The sequence below is a fragment of the Rhinolophus ferrumequinum genome, chromosome 21 (assembly GCF_004115265.2).
Source record: "Rhinolophus ferrumequinum isolate MPI-CBG mRhiFer1 chromosome 21, mRhiFer1_v1.p, whole genome shotgun sequence".
Taxonomy (NCBI): domain Eukaryota; kingdom Metazoa; phylum Chordata; class Mammalia; order Chiroptera; family Rhinolophidae; genus Rhinolophus; species Rhinolophus ferrumequinum.
In genome coordinates, this window is record NC_046304.1 from 14,396,222 (window position 1) to 14,417,797 (window position 21,576).

Below are 21,576 nucleotides of genomic sequence, written 5' to 3' on the forward strand. Positions count from 1 at the left end.
GTACACATACACTACATCTTTATCCATTTGTCTTTTGGTTGGAGCATTTAATCCATTTACATTTAAAGTAATTATACGTAAATATGTAGTTATTGGTATTTTATGCATTGTTTTCTGATTGTGTTTGTAGTTCTCTGTTCCTTTCTTATTGTCTTCTCTTGTATGTCGATGACTTTCTGTAGTGTTGTGTTTGGGTTCCTTTCTCTTTGTTTCTTGTATATATCTTGTAGATTTTTGGTTTGTGTTTACCGTGTGCTTCATATATACTAAGCTATGTTTATAGCAGTCTATTTTAAGTTGATGGTCGCTTACATTCAAACACATTCTAAAAACACTACCATTTTTACACACCCCCTCTGTGTTTATGTTTTTGTTTTTCGTTTCTTTTGTGTGTGTTTGTGTTTGTGTATCCCTTAATTTACTGTTGTAATTACACAGTCTTCCTACATTTGCCTTTTAACCTTTGTACTAGCTTTAGTGTTGGTTGATCCACTGCTTTTATTATGTGTTTGCCTTTGTCAGTGAGACTTTTTTTTCTTTGCAGTATTTTCTTATTCATATTTTTAACTTTTTTCTTCTTAAAGAAGTCCCTTCAGTGTTTCTTGTAATCCTGGTTTGTGCTGATGACTCCTTCAGCTTTTTCTTGTCTGGAAAGATCTTTATCTCTCCTTCGAGTCTCAATGATAGCTTTGCTGGATAGAGCAATCTTGGTTGTAGGTCCTTGCTTTCATCACTTTGAATATTTTGTGCGAATCCCTTCTGGCCTGCAAAATTTCTTTGAAATCAGCTGACAGTCTAATGGAAACTCTCTTGTAGGTAACAAACTGCTTTTCTCTTGCTGCTTTTAAGATTTTTTTCTTTGTGTTTAACCTTTGGCATATTAATTATGATGTGTCTTGGTGTGGGACTCTTGGGTTCATCTTATTTGGGATCCTCTTTGCTACCTGGGCTTGGATGTCTATTTCCTTTGCCAAAGTAGGGAAGTTTTCAGTCATTATTTCTTCAAATAGGTGTTCAATTCCTTGCTCTCTCTGTTCTCCTCTAGTACCTTTATGTGAATGTTGGTGTGCTTGATGTAGTCCCAGAGACCCCTTAAACTGTCTTTATTTTTTTTTTTATTCTTGTTGCTGTTCTGATTGGGTGTTTTCTGCTACCTTCTCTTCCAGATTGCTGATTTTATCCTCTGCTTCATCTAATCTGTTGATTCCCTCTAATGTATTCTTCATTTCAGTTATTGTAGTCTTCATTTCTGACTGGTTCATTTTTATGTTTCCTATCTCTTTATTGAAGTTCTCACTGAGATCACCTATTTTTACCCTAAGTTCATTAAGCATCCTTATAACCAGTGTTTTGAACTCTGTATCTGGTAGATTGCTTGCCTTCATTTTGTTTAGTTAGTTTTCTGGAGTTCTTTCATTTGGGAAATAAGCTTCTTGGTCTTGTCATCTTGGCTGCCTCCCTGTGTTTGTTTCTATGTATTAGGTAGATCTGCTACATCTCCCAGTCTTGGCAGAGAGGCCTTATGTAGTAGGTGTCCTGTGTGGCCTAGTGGCTGAATCTCCCTGGTGACCTGAGCCAGGTGCTCCAGGAGTGTCCCTTGTGTGGGTTGTGTGTGCCCTCCTATTGTAGTTGAGCCTTAATTACTGTTGGCACTTCAGTGGGTAGGATTGACCCTCAGGCTTACTGGCTGTGAGGGTTGGTCATGACCACAGCAGCCGAGATCTTATGTAGGGGCTGACCCCACAGAATGGGATTCACTTTAGCAGGCCTGTGGTTTCCTGCCGAGTCTGCCCTTTGGGTGTGTGATGTGTGGAGGTGGTTGGGTGGTGCTCTGGTGTGGTCTGAAGCTGGCCACTGCGTGAGTTGGTTCTGGGGCTTTTAGGGAGGGGCTCTGATGCAGGCCAAGGTCAGCTGCTGCCTGTGCTGGGCTTGGAGGTGCTTGGGAGAGGCTAAGCTGTGAACTGAAGCCAGATGCCACTAGTGCTGGACTTGAGGCTGCTTAGCAAGAGGTGTGGGGCACGCCAAGGCCAGTTGCTGCTTGTTTGGGGTTTGTGGACCTTTGAGAGATTTTAGGAAAGCCTGCAGCGTGGGCCCAAGTGGGCTGCTTGTGAGAAACAGCTGCTGAAGTTCTAGCTAGTGCACAAATTGGGTGGGAATCACCAGGGTGGGAGGAAGCAGTGTTAGCCAGGTTGACAGAGCCTCAGATTTAGCACCCACCTGTGCCTGCATGCTGGGTGAGGGGAGGGCGCAACAAAGGAACAATGGCACCTGCTGGCACTTTACTCCAGGAGAGAGCTTCCCCTCCAGCCCTCGCCCTGAAGCCAGATAATTCAGTTCCTCCTGTATGTCCCTGGTGCTTTTTGAGCTGCTGTCCCTTCTCTGAAACTTAGGGCAAGTGTTTGTGAGTAAGTCTGCTCAGACCCTTGTAAGAGGACACCTGGGTCTACAGCAGCCCTCCATCTCACCCAACTGAGTCCCTGGTGGATTATCACAGCCAGCTGTTGTGGGGACTTCTTTTCCTGGCACTGGTGCTCCAGGCTGAGACCCTTTGCTCCTCAGTGGGGACCTCCACAGCCAAGATATCTTTCCTGCCACACTTGGGTGAGGGACCAACCCATCTCCACACCTCCTGCCATTCTTGATGCAGCTTCCTTATATCCTTAGTTACAGAAGTTCTGTTCAGTGAACCTCCAGGTGGTTCTCAAGGGTGGTTCTCTAATTTAGTTTTAATTTTGATGTGGTCAAGGGAGGAGGCGATCATAGCATTTACCTACCCCATCATCTTGACCGGGAGTCCTAATAGTATTTTTGTATAGCATTTATTATGTGGTGATAGTGTTCTGAGTGCTTTCCACATGTTAACTCATTTATACTTAGAACAACATCATGAGGTAAGTACTATTGTTTATTCCCATTTTATAGATGAGGAAACTGAAGTAAATAACTCACCCAAGGTTGCACAGTAGTCTCTGAGCTGGGGTTTGAACCCAGTCAGTTTGGCTGCAGAATCCATACCATTAACTACAATGCTGTGCTGCCTCTCACTTTTGGTTTCTTCTTCTTCCAACTTTATTAAGATGTAAAGAAACTGAAATAAACTGCCTACATTAAAAATGTACAGTTTGATAAGTTTTCACATAACTGTAAAACCATCACCACATGGAATAGCAAATATTTTTATCTCCCTAAAAGTTTCCTCGTGTCTTTTTTAATTTATCCATTTTTCACATCCCAGGCAACCACTGATCTGCTTTCACTCATTGTAGATTAGTTTGCATTTTATAGACTTTTATAAAAATGAAATCATAGAGCATATAGTCTCTCTTGTCTGGCTTCATTCACTTATCATAAAGATTTTGAGATTCATCCAAAATATCAGTATGTTGTTGTGGTTCCAGTTTGTTCCTTATTACTGCTGAATAGTATTCCATATATTAATATACCACAATTTGTTTTTTCCATTTACCTTTTGATAAATATTTATGTTCTTTCTGGTTTTTCACTGTGACAAATAAAATTACTGTGCTCAGTGTATATATGTGTTTGTGTAGGTATATGTTTTTGTTTCTCTTGAATAAATATTTAGGAGTAATTATTTAATGTTAGGAAACTACCAAAGTATTGTCCAAAATGACATATTATTTTATGTTCCCATCAGCAGTGTGTATAAGAATTCCAGTGACTCCATATCCTCACTAACACTTGGTATGGTCAGGTTCTTTTTTGTTTATAATTTTAGCAATTCTAATGGATATGGAATGCATTGTGTGTTTTTTTAAAATTTTTTTATTTTGCATTCCTCTGATGACGAATAATGTTTAGCATTGTTTCGTGTGTTATTGACTATTTTAAGGGTTCTGTGTATAATCTGGATACAAGTTGTCTGAAGGCAAGACTTCTTGTCTAGTTCCTTATCTTGGGGAAACAATGAGATCTTTAATCATTATTTTAAAATGTTAGTTTTTGGTTTTTCATAGATGTGCTTTATCAATTTGAGTATTCTTAGTTTTTGAGGTATTAGACGAATTGGTTTTGAGTTTTGTCAAACACTTTATTTTGTGTCTATTGAAATGATTGTGTAGTTTTCTCCATTATGCTATTAACATAGTGAATTACATTGATTTTCCAAATGTTAAACTAACTTTGCATTCCTGGGATAAACCCTACATGGTTACCGTGTTTCCCCAAAAATAAGACCTAGCTGGAAAATCAGCTCTAATACGTCTTTTGAAGCAAAAATTAATATAAGACCTGGTGTTATATTACGTTATGTTGTGGTGTTATGTAATGTAATGTTATGTTATGTCATGTCATGTCATGTCATGTTATGTTATTATAAGACCCGGACTTATAGTAAAATAAGACCGGGTCTTATAATAATTTTTGCTCCAAAAGACGTATTAGAGCTGATTGTCCAGCCTAGGTATTGTTTTCGGGGAAATGCGGTATAATATATTATCCTTTTTATGTATGTTGTTGGAGCCTGTTTGCTAACATTTTGTTATGGATTTTTACATTAGTAATTGTGAGGAATATTGGTATGTAATTTTCTTTTTTGTAATACCAAATTTTTGTAAGATTGGTGTTATTATTTCTTTCTAGAATGTTTGATAGAATTCATCAGTGAAATCAGAGTCTGGATTTTCCTTTTAGGGAAGGTTTTTGATAAATTTTAAAAATAGATATAGAGATGTTCAAATTTTTTACTTTTTGGGTTAGTTTTGGAAAGTTCTATTTTTCAGAAATTTGTCCATTTCATCTAAGTTGTTGAATTTGGTGGTATAAAGTTGTTTGTTGTTTTGTTATCCTTTTAATGTCTATAGCAGTAACTTCTTTTTTATTCCTGGTATTGGTGATTCACATTCTCTCTCTCTTTTTTCCTGATCGGCCTAGTTAGAAGTTTGTCAATTTTATTGATCTTTTTAAAGAATCAACTTTCGGCTTTGTTAATTTTCTCTGTTAATCTCTTTTCTACATTATTGATTTCTGCCTTGTTTTCCTTCTACTTTGGATTTACTTTACTTTTTTTCCCCCTTGTTTCTAAAAATAGTAACTTAATTTATTTTAGATCTTTCTTTCTAATAAAAGATTTTAAAACTCTAAGTTTCTCTAAGTACTGCTGTAGCTGCATCCTGCAAATTTTAGTATGTTGCATTTTCATTGTCGTTTAGTTCAGGGTATCTTCTAATTTTACTTGTGATTTCTTCTTTTACCCATGAATAATTTGGAAGTATGTTGCTTAATTTCCAGATATTTGATGTTTTCCTATATAGTTTATTGTTATTGATTTCTACCTTAATTTTGTCATTGTCATAGAACACACTTTATATGATTTTAATCTTTTAAAATGTATTAAGACTTGTTTTATGGCTCAGCATATGGTCTGTCTTGGTGAATATGTGTGTACTTGGAAAGAAACTATATTCTGCAGTTGTTAGATGTAGTGTTCTTTAAATGTCAGATCAAGGTGTTTGACAGTATTGTTCAGACCTTCTGTATATTCTTTTTCTTTTATGTCTAGTTCTACCAATTTCTTAAAGGTGGGTATTAACATCTACAATTTTGGAATTGTCAAGTTTTCCCTTTAATTCTGTCAATTTTTGCTTCATGTATTTTTGGACTATGTCATTATATACATATACATTTATGATTATCATGACTTCCTAATGAACTGTGGCTTTTATCATTTTCAGATAATTTTTATATTTGGTGATAATCTTTGTCTTGAAGTCTATTTTATCTGATATTGCATAGTCACTCCAGCCTTTGTATGCTTGCTATTTGCATAGTATCTCTTTTCTATTTGTTTACTTTCAATGTATCTGTCTCTATATTTGAAATATGTCCCTTGTAGGCAGCATATAATGAGGTCATGCTTTATCTCTTCTTTTTAACTGGAATGTTTAGACCGTTAATATTTAATGTGATTATTTTTAATGATAAGGCCGCCGTTTTGTTTTCTGTTTGCCCCCACTTTTTATTCAGTGTTCGCATTTTCTTGCCTTCTTTTGGATAATTTGAATGTTTACTATTCCATTTAAATTTATTGATTTTTTTACTATATATATCTCTTTTTATTATTGTTTAGCTGTTGATCTAGGGCACATTCTTCAACCTCAGCACTATTGATATTATGGGCTAGATAATTCTTTGTTGTGGGAGCTGTCCTATGCATTTTAGGATATTTAGCAATATCCCTGGCACTTGGTACCAATAGCACTCCCCCAGTTTTGACAATCAAAAAATATTTTCAGATGTTGCCACATGTTTCTTAGGAGGCAAAATTGATCTTCGTCGAGAACCACTGCTCTAGGGATTACTATATATATATATATATATATACAGGGGGGTGCCAAAAAAATGTACACAGTGGACACTTTGGTCAACGTTGCTCGAGCAGTAGTTTGCTGTAATCAGAAGTGTCTGGACGCTGATGGTAACCACTTTGAGCACCTCTTGTAATTGCAGAAGTCAAACGTGACTTGTATTCATCTTTTGTTATCGGTATATATTGAGTAAAATGTACCTTCTGTATGTATGTGTATATATATATGTGCACGCGTGTATGTATGTGTATATGTGCACGTGCATTTATATATATAGTTATATAGTTACCGTATGTGCAGTATATATATCCCTAACCTTTTATAGTGTATTTATAATCTATTTATAGTTTATAGCCTGTTTGTACTACATCATGTAAAATGTAAAAATCTTGCAACCATATACTGTGTTTCCCCAAAAATAGGACCTAGCTGGACCATCAGCTCTAATGCATCTTTTGGAGCAATAATTAATTAATATAAGACCCGGTGTTATATTTTATATTATATTTATATTATATTATATCATATCATATCATATCATATTATATTAATTATATAAGACCCGGTCTTATAGTAAAATAAGACCGGGTCTTATATTAATTTTTGCTCCAAAAGATGCATTAGAGCTGATTGTCCGGCTAGGTCTTAGTTTTGGGGAAACACGGTAGGTCCCTTTAACACCTTCACCACTAACCTTTATGTCGTAGTTGTCATGTGTCTTACATGAATATACATTGAAAAATATCCCACTAGTGTTTTCGATTTTGCTCTTATCAGTCATACATACTTTAGCAAACTTAAGAGTATAAAAAGTCATGTGTATTTACTCAGATAGTTCCATTTCTGTTGTTTCTCCTTCATTCTTCAAGATCCAGATTTCCCTCTGGTATCATTTCCCTTCAGCCGGAAGAACTTCCTTGAGCATTTCTTATAGACCAAATCTGCTGGTAACAAATTCCCTTCCTTCATCTGAGAATGTCTTTATTTTGCCCTCATTTCTACAGGGTATTTTCCCTGAACGTAGAAACCTGAGTTGACAGTTCTTTTTTTAGCCCTTTAAAGATGTTGTTCCATTGTGTGCTGGCCTCTGTGGTTTCTGATAAGAAATCTGCAGTCCCTGGAGTAATGGTCATTTTTGTCTAGTTGCTTTCAAGACCTTTTCTTTGTTTTTGTTTTTTTTAATTGTGGTAAAATACATAGAATGTAAAACTTACCATCTTAAACATTTTTAAGTATTCAGTTCAGTAGTGTTAAGTACTAGTGATTCACATTGTTGTGCAACCAATTTCCAGAACGTTTTTATTTTGCAAAACTGAAACTCTACCCATCAACAACAACTCCCCATTTCTCCCTGTCGCTACCCCTGGCAACTAACATTCTACTTTCTGTTTCTATGAATTTGATGACTTTGATTAACTCATGGCAGTGGAATCATACAGTATGTGTCTTTTTGTGACTGGTTTATTTCACTTAACATAATGTCTTCAGGGTTCATCCATGTTGTAGCACGTTTCAGAATTTTCTGCCCCTTTAAGGCTGAAGAAGACTCCATTGCCTGTGGAGACCACATTATGTTTATCCAGTCATCCACTGATGGACATACGCATTGCTTCCACATCTCGGCTATTGTGAATAATGCTGCTATGAACATGAGGATACAAATATCTCTTCAAGACCCTGCTTTCAATTGTTTTGGATATATATACCCAGAAGTGGGAGTGCTGGATCATAAAATAATTGTTTTTTATTTTTTGAGGAACTGTCACACTATTTTCCATAGCGGTTGCACCATTGTACATTTCCACCGGCAGTGCACAGGGTTCCAGTTTCTCCACATCCTCACCAGCACTTGTTTTCTGTTTGTTGTTGTTTGTTTTACAATGGGCTTTCTAGTGGATATGAGGTGATCAAGACTTGTTCTTTATGTTTAGTTTTACAGCAGTTTTATAACGTTGTATCTAGATATGATTTTGTTCTTGTTTGAAGTTACCTGATCTTGAATCTAAAAACTCACGTCTGTCACCAAATTTGGAAAGTTCTTGACCATAATTTCTTCAAGTATTTTTCTTCCTTCATCTTTTTCTTCTCTCCTTCTGATATTCCAGCGACACATATACTAAACCTTTTGTTACTATCCCACAAGTCTCCTTGAGGTTCTTTTTTTCTTCCAATCTTTTTTTCTCTCTGTTCTTTAGATAGGATAAATTCTATAGATTTATCTTCAAGTTTACTTTTTTCACTGCCATTTTCATTCTGCTATTGAACCCATTGTGTGCGTTTTTGTTATGTATATTATATTTTTAATTTCTATTCTTTCCATTTGTTCTTTTTTACAGTTTGTATGCTGAATATGCCTATATTTTAATTTGAAGTGTGTTTTTCTTTACTTTCTGGAGCACCATTAACACTAGATGGTTTCAAGTTTTTGATAAATCCTATATCTGGGTCATCTTGGAGTTAGAATGTCAGTTGTCTTTTACCTTTAGAAATGGTCATGTTTTTTTTTTTTTTTTTTTTTTTTCTATATTAAATGATTTTGGATTGTATCCTGGACATTGTTTTTACATTGTAAGGATTCTGGGGCCTGTATAATCCTCTAGAAAATGTTGAATCTCCTTAGGTTCAGACTGCAACGTTCTTTTTCACCTTATGTGAGTATGGTTCAAACATCACTTCATTTCTTAAAGCTGGGTTGGGACTATTTCATGCATGAGTGGCTAGAGGTGAGCTTGAGGCTTCTCTGTGGGTTCATATGCAGAATTAACTAAGAAGACATCACCTTGTCTGGCTCCTTTTTCTGGTTTATCTGGCCAGAAAGATGGAGTTTTATTTTAGGCATCTCCACGGTCACCGCAGCAGTGTGACTGGGGTCTACCTTCAGGGCAAAGCCATAGAGAGGAAAAAAGTCTGGAAACTCATCCAGTGCGGGCACTTCTTCAAGTTTTGCCTGCCCATAAAATTCAGCTGCTTTTGTTTACTTTTTAGAATCCTCAGGTGGTTGTTTTTTTGTGCTCTGTCTAGAGTTTTTAGCTATAATGAATTAAAATAGGGTTGTTACACTGCTATGTAGAGCTAGATAGAACTAGAACCTCTATCCTTTTATTCCTTTTTGACTTGGATTATTTAGAAGTATGGTTTGGAGGTTATTTTTATTTCCAAGAAGTTGTATTGAAGAGTGCATCCTTAAACTGACTACAGAGGGTGTTTTTATTGATAGAAGATGCAGTCTATTGCGATTTTTTTTTATGAATCAAAAACTTTTATGTAAAGTAGATGAAGAAAAGAAAACATAGTTGGAAACTCAAATACAGTTGAATTAAACCAGAGTCATAGTAGGAGATTAAAAACACCTTTCACAGCTTTTGACAGATTAAGTGGATGACTCAAGTAACAATGTCCTCAGTATGCTTGTTTAATGGTTAATTGAATACAGATAAGTTTGTTACCATTCTTTTCAAATGTCTTATAAAACATTTATTTAAAGTCAAATTAAAAAGAAAAACTAGGCCACACTGAAAATCTTAATTTCTCCAAAATGTAACTATATGTGTCTTAGACTACAGTGAAGCCAGAAGTTTGGGTGTTACTTTTCATTCTTTCAGTCACAGATTTTTACCAGCTAGTGCGCTGGGCCTTCTGAGGGCTATACTGCCTCTAGCAGCAGATATAACAGGCAGGTCGTGGAGGTCAGCTGGTTTCACTTCTTAGAGCCTCCTCCTTTTAAAGGTAACACCTGGCTTATGGGGTCGTCTGACGTTTACAGCCACTTGCTTAAAGCAGATGGGAAGCAAATAGACTATGATTTGCCTAAAAGTTCACAGTTGGAAGCACACACTCGCTTTCTGGTTCGGTGTTCTCTGCCCACCTTCTACTACTGGCTGATTATGATTAGTATGGGTCTCAAAATGGATTATTCTCAGTATATTTTGGAGATTAAGGGAAGAGTCAAAGCAGGAGTTGGAAACCTTGGAGATCACCTGAACCTTATTTTATTTGCAATTTTGAAGACCTTCAAGAACTCCCTGCCTGTAATAGTTTTCAAGAAAATTATTTAGGTTGGTTAATCAATTGTACAGGTCAAATTTATTGTTTTGGACAATTGAGGGAGGGTTGTTGTGGGGACAGAGCCCCAAAAAGCAGTTTCCAGGCTCTCGGCCTCACATAGAAAGGTGCTGGCTCAGGTAGTAAATGACCATCGACTGTGATCAAATGGCCATCAGCTGTGGCTTGTTGGCCGTCAGCTGTAACCAGTGAGCCATTGGCCACTAATATGACTGCCGTGGCTAGGCTAGCAGAAAATGGGGGCTGGCAAGGAGATGGTGGCTGAGCCTGCAGGCGGCGCAGTGAGGGTTGAGAATTGTGTGGCTTCTGTTTCCAACCCAGCCGCCAGCGAGACTATACTGGTATGACTCCCCTACCTATGGCTCCGTGGGTGTTCCTTTTTGGCCTCACCATGTCCTGCGTTCTTATGTGGGGAGCGGGAGCAGAGACCCCGCAAACCCCACAGGCCGCCCCGCATGACACATGGCACAGCGAGCAGGGTATCCTGCTTGACAGTTATTAAAGGAAACCGGCCAAATTTTAAAATAGAATGAAAGGAACTACCACAGAGGAGATGTTTGAGGGCGGTGGTGTTGGGGTTGCTCTCATCATTAGAAAGAAGCTGTGTTTCCAAGAGAAGGCTGTATGAGAGAAATGGTATATGCACTCTTGGCATTTGGGGTGGCTCTGGACAAACCACATGGCTTGCATAGTTTTTCTTTTCATTAAGAGACCACTGAGGTGTTAAACCCAATTTATAAAACTAGATTAGACATTCATCCTACTGCCAAGCTCTGTTCTATACACCGTAGGTAGATGAGTTGAAGTACTTCTTCAAGTTGATTGTTAAATAAAATAATTATATTTTCAACTGATTTTAAAATGTTTTCTCTCAAAACATTTAAAACATGCTATTACTGCACTGCCAGGTAAGAGTGAAAAGAAAAAATAAACCTTAACATAATCACTGTTAGCATTTTGGTGTATTTTCTTTCCCCTTTTTTTAATGCTTTTGTTTTTTTTAGTATCTGGTTGTTTTAGGGGATGATGGTGAATTGATGTGTTTCCAAGCAAACCAGGGGTCTTCAGTTCTACTTACTTGACATTATTTCCTTCAATCCTTTCCTCCCCCTATTTTTGGAAGAGAATGGGTTAATGAGAGCTAATCAATTGTTGCCTAATTACTCAATTAATAAGATGTTACTGGTCCATGTTGCACCTTTCCTAGATAATCAAGAATTGAGTATAGTTTCTTAAACCTTAGCAAGGCGTCAGTATCATATGGCAAACTTACTGAAACACAAATGCTGGGCCCCACCCCAGGGTTTCTTTTTTTTAACATTTTATTTTATTAGTTTCAGGTACACAAAGCAATGTAATAGTTAGACATTTATCATTTATATCCCTCACACAGTGATGACCCCCTTACCCCCACAGAGTTTCTTATACAGTAGATCTGGCGTGGGTCTCAGAATAAGTTTCTAACAAGTTCCCAGCTGCTGCTGATTCTGCTGGTCCCGGACCACACTTTGAGAACCACTGGTGTAAACTGCTTTTACGTGATCCTCTAAGCCTCACTATCCTTATTCCAATTAATCAAGAGTTGACTCCAGTTGAAATCATAAGTTTAGGTATTTTGTACTACAATTTTCATCCCAAGCTTTTCCCCAAGTTGTTGTAGAGTCTTTATTTTAACTTTAAAAATTATACAAGTAATGCATGTTAATTAAATAAAAACATCAGGGGAAATAAGCTAAAAGAAAAATTAGTTGTGAATTCCACCAGGGATGATATTTTTGTGTCGCTCCTTCTAATCTCGGTACATACATGGATGGACAATCGATGCTTCTGTGGCCATACGACCCTCAACACCCTTGATCTTCAAAGCTAAACAGGGTTGGATGAGAGACAGACAAAAAACTATAATATGTGTGTGGTGTATGTATGTATATATGTATGTACACACTCATACATACATACACACACAAATATATCTAGCAAAAAATGAGATCACATAATACATGTATTTTAGCCTACTTTTTTTAATCTGCTATATAGTGAATATCTTTTTGTGCCGAATATAGATCTAAGTGATTTTAATTGATGCAAAATTTTCCAGTGTGTATGTTGTAATTTATTTAATTTGTGTGTATATTGTAATTAATTTGTTCTCTGTTTTTGGACTCTTAAGATTTTGTTCCGGTTTTTAATTATTAAAAATAATACTGTGTTGACTCTTACTACATATATTTCTCTATTTGCTCAGTTATTTTCTTAGGATAATCTACACGTATAATTGTTCTGGAAAAGGTTATGTTCTTTTAAGAATCTTTGCTGGGGGGGCAGCCGGTTAGCTCAGTTGGTTAGAGCGCGGTGCTCCTAACAACAAGGTTGCCTGTTCGATCCCCACATGGGCCACTGTGAGCTGCGCCCTCCACAACTAGATTGAAACAACTACTTGACTTGGAGCTGATGGGTCCTGGAAAAACACACTTAAATAAATAGAAGTTTAAAAATAAAAAAGAAAGAAAGAACCTTTGCTAGTCTGAGAGACAAAAAAATGCATTCCAGTTTAATTTGTCTTTAGTTATTGGTAAGGTTTGTTGGCCATTATTTATCTCCATAAATTGCCTATTTATATCCATTGCCCATTTTTCCATTGGGTGTCCATCTTTTCATTTTCTAATAAAAATAAGATCTTTTTATTAGAATGTAAACTCTTTGTCTTATGTTTAAAATATTTTGCCCTGGTTTATTTGACTTAAATCTTTAGTAGGTTCATTTCCCCAAACTGCTCCCCCTTGCAGAACGTTAACACTTTTCTGGAGTCAGATGCTGCCTCGAATGAATGCTTAATCCCCATTTTTAACGGCTGTGTGATATTTTTTTGACTTGGGTGTACCAGAATTTTCTTTCTTAGCCTCAAATATTAGGGGTCCCCAAGAAAGCATAAGTGTGTCATCAGTACTTTGTTTCCAGTTTGTCTGCTTTCTTTCTTTAACCAGATGCGAACCCTGAGGTGACAATGACAATGCTTCGCTGGATCTATACGGATGAGTTGGAGTTCAGAGAAGACGATGTGTTCCTGACTGAGCTGATGAAACTAGCTAATCGGTTTCAACTCCAGCTCCTTAGGGAGAGGCAAGTCACAGCAGCAGATATATTCAAGCACCTCAGATGGTGGTGGCTGAGCTTTAAAGCTCTGGTGCCAGGCTCTGGGAAAACAGCTGTTTCTGCTAATGTGAATAACTTTTGAAAGGTGTTCTTTTAAAGGCTGTAGTGTGAGGACAGAATTTTATCTCCTTTGCTTTGTGTTACCTTGTAAGCTAAATTTTGCTCAAAGCTTTTAGGTATTCTCTTTCCTTTCTCTGGTTTATTACCTGGTATTACAAAATTGTGTGACTTGATAAACTGAATATGAAATAATATAATCCGGTGTCCGAACTGTGAACTTTCTCTCCTATACCATTTCCTTTGACGTTTTGTGGAAGAGACTTTCTGATCTGTCTACTTGGATGAAGTCCTTGGTGACGTTCTTGTGGTTGGAAACACATTAATACCTAAATTCATACATGAACGTGTGGCTCAGTAAGTTTCAGAGCCAGTGTTTCTGAGATCTTACTTCATTTGTTACTGCTTCTTAGGTTCCCATGGAGATAACCTGCTATGGTGTTTTTTGTTTTTCTTTAATACCACATTTTCTCTGATGCTCTCCCAAGTTGGCCTTTTATAATAGAACAACAGGAAACAAAATGTCCACCAAATAAATGATGTCAGGCAAAATGTCCTTTAGTCTCTGTTGGAGATGTGGCCCTTGGTAGTCAGTTTGGTTGATGGAGTGTCTTTTTACATCATTTAGTGATCTTTTGTGTTCTCCAGTGTAGGTGAAGGGATAATTTCAGCCATCAAGAGGCACTCTTCCCGTGGTTGTGTTGCCCTCAGAGAGCTAAGAGAGACCTTGCTACCTAGAGCTGCTTGTTCTGTTTTTACTGTGGGGCTGATGTTGCCCGTGGGACGGCCCGTTACGCCCCCGAGTCAGTACACAGGTTACTCCTGTCTATGATTGATGTGGGCTTGAGTGCATTTAATACCAAAATCCAATAACTAAGAAGAAAACCAAACAGACCTAAGATTTGTAGACACACGTAGCATTAGGTTAGTAAAGCTAACTGTACTGTCGAGGCCTTGCAATTAATGCTTTTGTTTGTTTGGGTGAGTTTTTGAACCATCTAAGAGTGAAATGAAAATGATTTTAATTAGATTGAATGTTACCTATCTCTCTCTCTCTCTCTCTCTCTCTCTCTCTCTCTCTCTCTCTCTCTCCCCCCCTCTCCCCCCTCCCTTCTCTGTCTCTCTCTTTTTAGATTTCCTAAGCTTTCTCCTATTGACTTTGTCAAACTTGCTTGTAAATTAAATTGTTTTGATAAAAATGCCCTGGGGTTGGAGTAGTTTAGATAATTGTAATCTGCGTAATGGATTCTTTTAATTAAAATGTTTGTTGTTTATTGACTGATTGGGCTTCATAACTATCAACATTACCAGGCTCAATTTTGTATTGTTGGATGTGGGCATTAAGTTGTTCTCTGTCAGGGCTTTGTTAAGAGCTGGGATGGAAGAGACCCGGGAGTGGAGTCACATCTTGACTTTTAAAAGGTCACAGAGTGCCCACTGCTGTCTGCAGGAGAAATTACACATTTGGGATAGTAAGTGAAAGGACTCTGACACAAATGTGTGTGTTATGAAATGGGTGTTGGTCATTTTTGTAATTTAGAGATCTCAGTGATTTGGGAATGCTGTCACCAATTTGATGAAAAAGAAGGGTTTTTTTTGTTTTGTTTTTTGTTTTGGTATTATCAGGAAAATACTTTTTAAGAAAAAGAATAGTGTACGCTAAAAATTGACAATATGATCATTTTTTCCCCTGATTATAAAATACATGTTCAGTATATGGTATTCGGAAAATGTAGAATGATATAAAGGAAAAAACTTAAGTCATCCATAATTCAACTACTGTTAGCCTTTTGTTGTTTATTTTTTCAATAATTTGAAAAAATTCTCATTCATATACATGGGATCGATATCGAAACTAGACAGGAGTTTGTGGGCTACTTAAATACGTGCTTGATTTTGTGCTTTAAAAATTAAGTTTATTGTTTTTGTGCATCTGTATCCTTTTTGTACTCTAAAATTAAAAACATATATTAACAAAATCCCTTCAGAGGAAAGTTAGTCTCTCTTACTTCTTTTCAAAGAGACGATATGAACCGAGAATCAGAATTTTACAGGAAGATGACATGTTCTTCAGTTGTGTACGTGTCAGTTATTATTTGTAGCCTATTCAAAATGTGAATGACACTCTGGGGATCCGAGTTTAGAGAAAATGAAGTGTCTGCCAGTTGTAACAAAACAGCTGTCCTCGTGAAACATAGTTGACTCTCTCGGTGCAATGTCATTTGGCAGTAGAAAGGAAGAGAACAGAATTTTCAGAATCTCAGCGTTGTCTGTAAAAGTGCTTTGTAGAGTGCTCTGCAAAGGAGAGTCAGTGCTCCGAGATCATACCATGTGTTAGGATGCCAGAATGGCGAGATCACGGATATTTGTCCTTGTAAAAGTGGTGCAAGTTTGATATATCTGAAAAGAGGACTTTTCTGGAATGCTGTGATTTCAGAGCCGAGATCAGAATGACTTGTCAATCAGAATGACTTGTCAATCATCGATGTGGTAGGGTTGGGGTTTGCTGAAACTAGTGGTACTGGCAGCAGAGTCTCAAAATGTAACATTATTACTTTGCTATAGTAACTTATTTAGATACTGTAACAATTTGATTTAAAAGTGCCCTGGGGGAGATGCTTCTTTACACCAAGTCAGCTATGTTACTTAAAAGCAAAGCACTGAAACATAGGTCTTAGAATAAAATAGATGCCTGCATTTATTGCTAGATGAAGAAATGATTCCAAGATTATTCTTGCTCCTAGCCTAAAGTCTCGTTTGTGAGGTTTTCAAAGTTTGTTCCTCCTTCTTCCCAGGTTTTGCTCGTGACTCTCCTCCTTTCTTCCCCCATCTCCCACTCCCATGGTCTGTCTCCATTTGTGTTAACTAAATCTCATCTGTTAAAATTGGAAATTATCTGCTAGCCAATCAGTTATCGATTATATATTAATATATAATAACATATATATTTTATATTATAATACATTACGTTATATATTAATATAATTAATATACATTAATTTTAATACTGAAACCCATTTATATTAGTTATTAAATTTATGCAACTTCCTTGAGGAATTCAAACTTACGTACCTTATAGTGTGCCAAGTTTTCCTTTATCTTGAAAAACACACAGAGATCGCAAAACCTCTGACATAGAGTATTATCTTCATTTTACAGAGGAGGAGATAGGGGCACAGAGAGCTCCTGCAATCAGCTCACAGTTCATTTTGCTCTCATTGCTCCATTCTGTCCTTGTGATCAGAAAAGGGTTTGGGGGGAACTGGGGGCCAGAGGAGGGACTCTATGAGGACTCTGTGCTGCCCTGGAAGTTGAACCTGGTTTGTAGCGAGAAGTGCAGGCAAGGGAGACGGAAGGACCATGCACTGGCCTCCTTCTCCCCAGGCCGCTGCTGTGGAGGCTTACTGAGGTTTCCAGCAATGGTGGAGTAGTGGCAGCTGGGGTCTTCCCAGCGCAGTGTCTTCTAGGCCAGGGTGTGTGCCTGCTTGCCTGCGTGTAGTGCTCGCTTCCCTGATATAATTGGTGTTCTCTTATTAGTGATTGTGAGTCTTGTTGTCACCATTGTTGTTACCAGGCTTTCTGGGACATCCACGGTAGCCAGGTTTTCACTGTCTTGATGTACTCTGCTTTGACTCTTAACTCAATTGTTGCTATACATAATAGATTTTTAAAGTGGGCTTTTTAAAACCAGCTTTGTTGAGTTATATAATTCACATACCAAACACCTTTTGGGAGCACCTTTAAGGAGGTGTTAATTTATTGAGGCAGAGAGCTTCATCTTTGAAGCTATTTCTAAGCCACACTAGTTGCATAATAGAGCCGTGTTAGTGAGAACTGCAAATGCGCCCCATGATTAAATGTCAAAGGGCTGAATTTTGACCCACTATGTGTTGGATTTTACAGTTGCCTGTGAATATGATCCGCAGATTTCATGGGACTACTTTTAAGGCATCTGGGGAGTTATGCTTAACATGTTTATTTACAGGTTATTTTGATTCTGACCAGGAATAGCAATGGAATATCGTAATGAAATTCTAGTACTTTTTTTTTTTTAAGTTTCAGGGGCACAAGACAAAGTAATAAGAAATTCTAGTACTTTTAAAATACGGTAGCTCAGCTATAATTTATTCATAACTACTTTGCTTAACCTTACACTTCAGTGTTATTGGACATAGCTGTCAGGACGCAGATTATTGCTTTGGTTTGTTCATTTATGCATATATTTATCCCAATAATACCGTTCATCACGGATACTCTCTTGTAGATGTGAGAAGGGTGTCATGTCCCTGGTGAATGTCAGGAACTGTATTCGCTTCTATCAGACTGCGGAGGAGCTGAACGCCAGCACCCTGATGAACTACTGCGCAGAGATTATTGCGAGTCATTGGGTGAGTGAGAGACGGCGGGAGCGGGTGCAGCTCCGGCCCTGGAAGCCAGAAGACCTGCGCTTGGGACTCGGTTCCATGGAAAATTACCTCTCTGGCACCTCGTTTCCTCTGATTACAAAACTGAAGGCTGAGTAGTTGCATTATATGATCTGTGGGATTCTTGTTGGCTCCAAGTCTTGTAGTTCTAATTTCAGAGTAGAGGGCAGAAGGTGGCTCAGGTCAAGAAACAAGCTTGGGACGAATAGGTCCACCTGCCTCAGCCTCTGTCTGCAGAAGCTGCGGCTGTGAGCCACGGAGGGTGCTATGGTACTCGCCGGGCAGCACTCTTTCCGCGCGACGCCCTTCCTCTCTCTCCCGTGTGGAGAGCACTGTTAGGTTTAGATGTGCCCTTCTTAGGTAGCTCTCAACATCAAGAACAGGTTTTACGTTTCTTTGTTATATTGTGTGTTTTGCATTTTTTTTTTTAAATCATGGTGGGTGCTATGTTTTATAATCTAGTTTCTGTGAACAGTTTGGTATTCAACAACATTGCGAGCAAAAGTATCTAAAAGAACTGGATTTTAAAGAATTGAACCAAATGGTAACCTTTCTGCAAAAACAGGTAAAAATTGAGACATCTGCAATAGTAGAGACCAACTGTGCCTCAGTGGAATGAATTGTTTGTGGAAGTTCCAATTACTTCTGTAATTGCACCTTTATAGGGGGGAGGGGCCACTGTGCTCTCATGGAGGCTCCGGGGGCTGCGTCCTTGGTGGGGGTCCATGTTGCTTGCCCTTTACCTTCTCTGCAAGAGGACAGAAGTGCTGTGGTAAAGAGTCCAGGGAGCGGGGCCTCTTGGCTCTAGGTCCTGGCTCTGCCATTTATCACTGTGTGAACTTGGGCAAATTATTTAATCTCTTTGTACTTTACTTTCCTCATCTGTAAGACGGGGAGGATAACAGTACCTATCTCACAGGGCTTTTGTGAGGATCGAATGAGTTGGGAAATGTTAAGCCCTTTACAGTAGGGCCAGACGCCTTCTAAGGGCTTCTTAGTAAATGTCAGTTGTTATTGTGGATATGTTGAAACTACTCTGCTTTTTTCTATTTTTTTTAATCCTTAGGATGACTTACGAAAGGAGGATTTCAGCAGCATGAGTGCTCAGTTGTTATACAAAATGATCAAATCCAAGACTGAGTACCCGTTGCATAAAGCTATCAAAGTGGAGAGAGAAGACGTGGTCTTCCTTTATCTAATTGAAATGGATTCACAGGTACTCTAGCTGTGTGTTTCTGGTTTTCATGCCTTTCCCCCAAACTACACTTCACTTGTTTTTCTCTGTAATGCTCTTCAGTTCCTTCTGAGCCGTTACTGGCACAGTCTTTAATGCAATATTTCTACTAGTAGTTTGTTAAGGCAGTCTGAGCTTTCCCGATCATGCTTCTCAGAATTCTTCCAGCCTCTGCCGGTTGCCCAATTCCAGAGCCACTCCCACTTTTTTAGGTAGTTGTTACAGCAGAACCCATCTTCTAGGTACCAAAATCTGTTTCAGTTTTCTTTTGCTGCTGTAAGAAATGAACACAAACCTAGTGTCTTAGAACACCACAATGTATATCTTACAGTTTTGTAGGTTGGAAGTCCAGTACAGGCATCAACCGTCTAAAATTAACAGGTGTCAGCAGACTGTGCTCCTTTCTGGAGGCTCTAGGGGAGAATCCAGTTGCTGCTCGTTTGGGTTGTTGGCAGAATTCAGTTACTTGTGGTTATAGCAGCAATGTCCTTATTTTCTTGCTGGCTGTAAGCTGAGAGCTGTTCTCAGCTTCTAGAGGCTACCACATCGGCCTCCTTCCTCCGTTAAACAGCCAATAATGGAGGATCAAATTCTTCCCATGTCACATCTCTCTGGCCTGCTCTTCCACTTCCCTCTTTCACTTTTAAGGACTCAAGTGATTAGATAGATTGGGCTCTCTGGGATAATCCAGGATACTCGTCTCCATCTCAAGGTCCTTAACCTTAGTCACGTCTGCAAAGTGCCTTTCGTCATGTAAGGTGACATATTCATTGGTCCTGGGATTAGGACATGGACATCTCTGAGGCCTAGTATTCCGCCTGCCACATTGCCTTAGAAGCAATGCTTTGACAGCTGGGAAGGTAATGTTTTATCCTGCGTGTCCAGTGTTAGGAGGAATTAACTGGTTAAGCCACAGTATTTTATAAGAGCGTTAGCTGTTTCCCATCAGGCTCTCTGAAGCTCTTCCCTGGCACTTGTGTTCTGTGGCACTGTCTGCATCTCCCCCTCAGTCCTTGCACTGTCTTCCATGGTATTCGCATCTGCTTTACGATCCCCATCAATTCTGTGCCCCCCGAAAAGCCTGTGCCCTGAGGAGGCCTGAGGGAAGTCGGTGAATTCATTGGAATACGCGGAGTAAGCAGTGTTACAGCGTTAAAATTTGACATTTGCCTAAGAGGTGATATTTAATAAGAGTCAAGGCAGGAGAGATTAAAATCAGTTGTATTCTCTGCTGGCTGGGTGCTAATTTACAAATTGATCTGTGCAGCTCCCTGGGAAGCTGAACGAATTGGATCATAATGGAGATCTTGCTTTAGACCTCGCTCTTTCACGGCGACTAGAGAGTATTGCCACCACGCTGGTGAGTCACAAAGCCGACGTGGACATGCTAGACAAGAATGGCTGGAGCTTGTTACATAAAGGAATCCAAAGAGGTAGGAAGAAGTGGGTTTTATATTTTTCTCTGAGGGCAATTTTACTTTTATCCAAGTAATTTTTGAAGATTCTCTCATCCTGTACCGCAAATTCTCAAAGGCTTCTTGAGTCTATACTCACAGGCTCCATGATTTAGAATTTGTGATCAGTAGGTCAAAGAGGGGCTGAAGACCTGTTGCCTCTGCCTTGTTGGTCGGGCCCCAGAAGAAAGGCTAGAAAGATGGTACTTTCAGGAGAAGCGCCTTTTACTTGTAAACAATGGATGTGTTTGCTTATTCAATACATCCCTTCCTCCAGGAATTGTGCTAGGAAGACTTGACTTGTATTGGTTACTGTAAGAGAGGGAAAGTATCAAAACCACAAATGCTTAAACATACTCTTGGGTTCCAGGTTGTCACTTTTACAGACAAGATTTCTTGTCTGTCATGGCAAAACGATAGTTACCTTTGGTTTTAGAAAAGTTATATGAAATTGTAGCTATATTTTGCATACATAGTCCGTAGTAGTGGGAAGAATATGGAAGTGGTAGAATGAACATCAAGACATTTTAATCTTAATGAATTTACTCTTCGAGGGAGAAAAAAGTACTTGTCTTTTGTTTCATTTTGTTTTGTTTTTCCCGTGGCCTTATTAATTCTGAAGTCCCAAATGGATCCTGGCTGGCTTTACTTTGTGGTAGTCATTTTTGACCGAGTGGGAAGCTATACAGAGGTAGAGTTTCAGAAAGGAATGAAAGCTATCAAAAATGCCGAAGCCTTAATTTTGTAGAGGGAGAGATGACTTGATTGAAGTACTTGGCCCTGGTCCCTTTTTTGTTTACATGTGGACATCAAAGACAATGTACTGATTTCCTCACTTCTTAATTATGTATATTTACCCTTCCAAT

The 21,576-nt window shown here is 38.4% G+C and overlaps 1 protein-coding gene across 1 annotated transcript in view; it reads left to right on the forward strand.

Annotated features, from left to right (window-relative positions):
* Positions 1 to 21,576, forward strand: part of ANKFY1 (ankyrin repeat and FYVE domain containing 1) — an 83,705-nt gene that overhangs the window by 30,370 nt on the left and 31,759 nt on the right. Inside the window, exons 4-7 of the mRNA XM_033089461.1 lie at positions 13,373 to 13,508; positions 17,863 to 17,986; positions 19,089 to 19,238; positions 20,524 to 20,689. Coding sequence (XP_032945352.1) covers positions 13,373 to 13,508; positions 17,863 to 17,986; positions 19,089 to 19,238; positions 20,524 to 20,689 — 576 coding nt within the window. The remainder of the gene's footprint in view (positions 1 to 13,372; positions 13,509 to 17,862; positions 17,987 to 19,088; positions 19,239 to 20,523; positions 20,690 to 21,576) is intronic.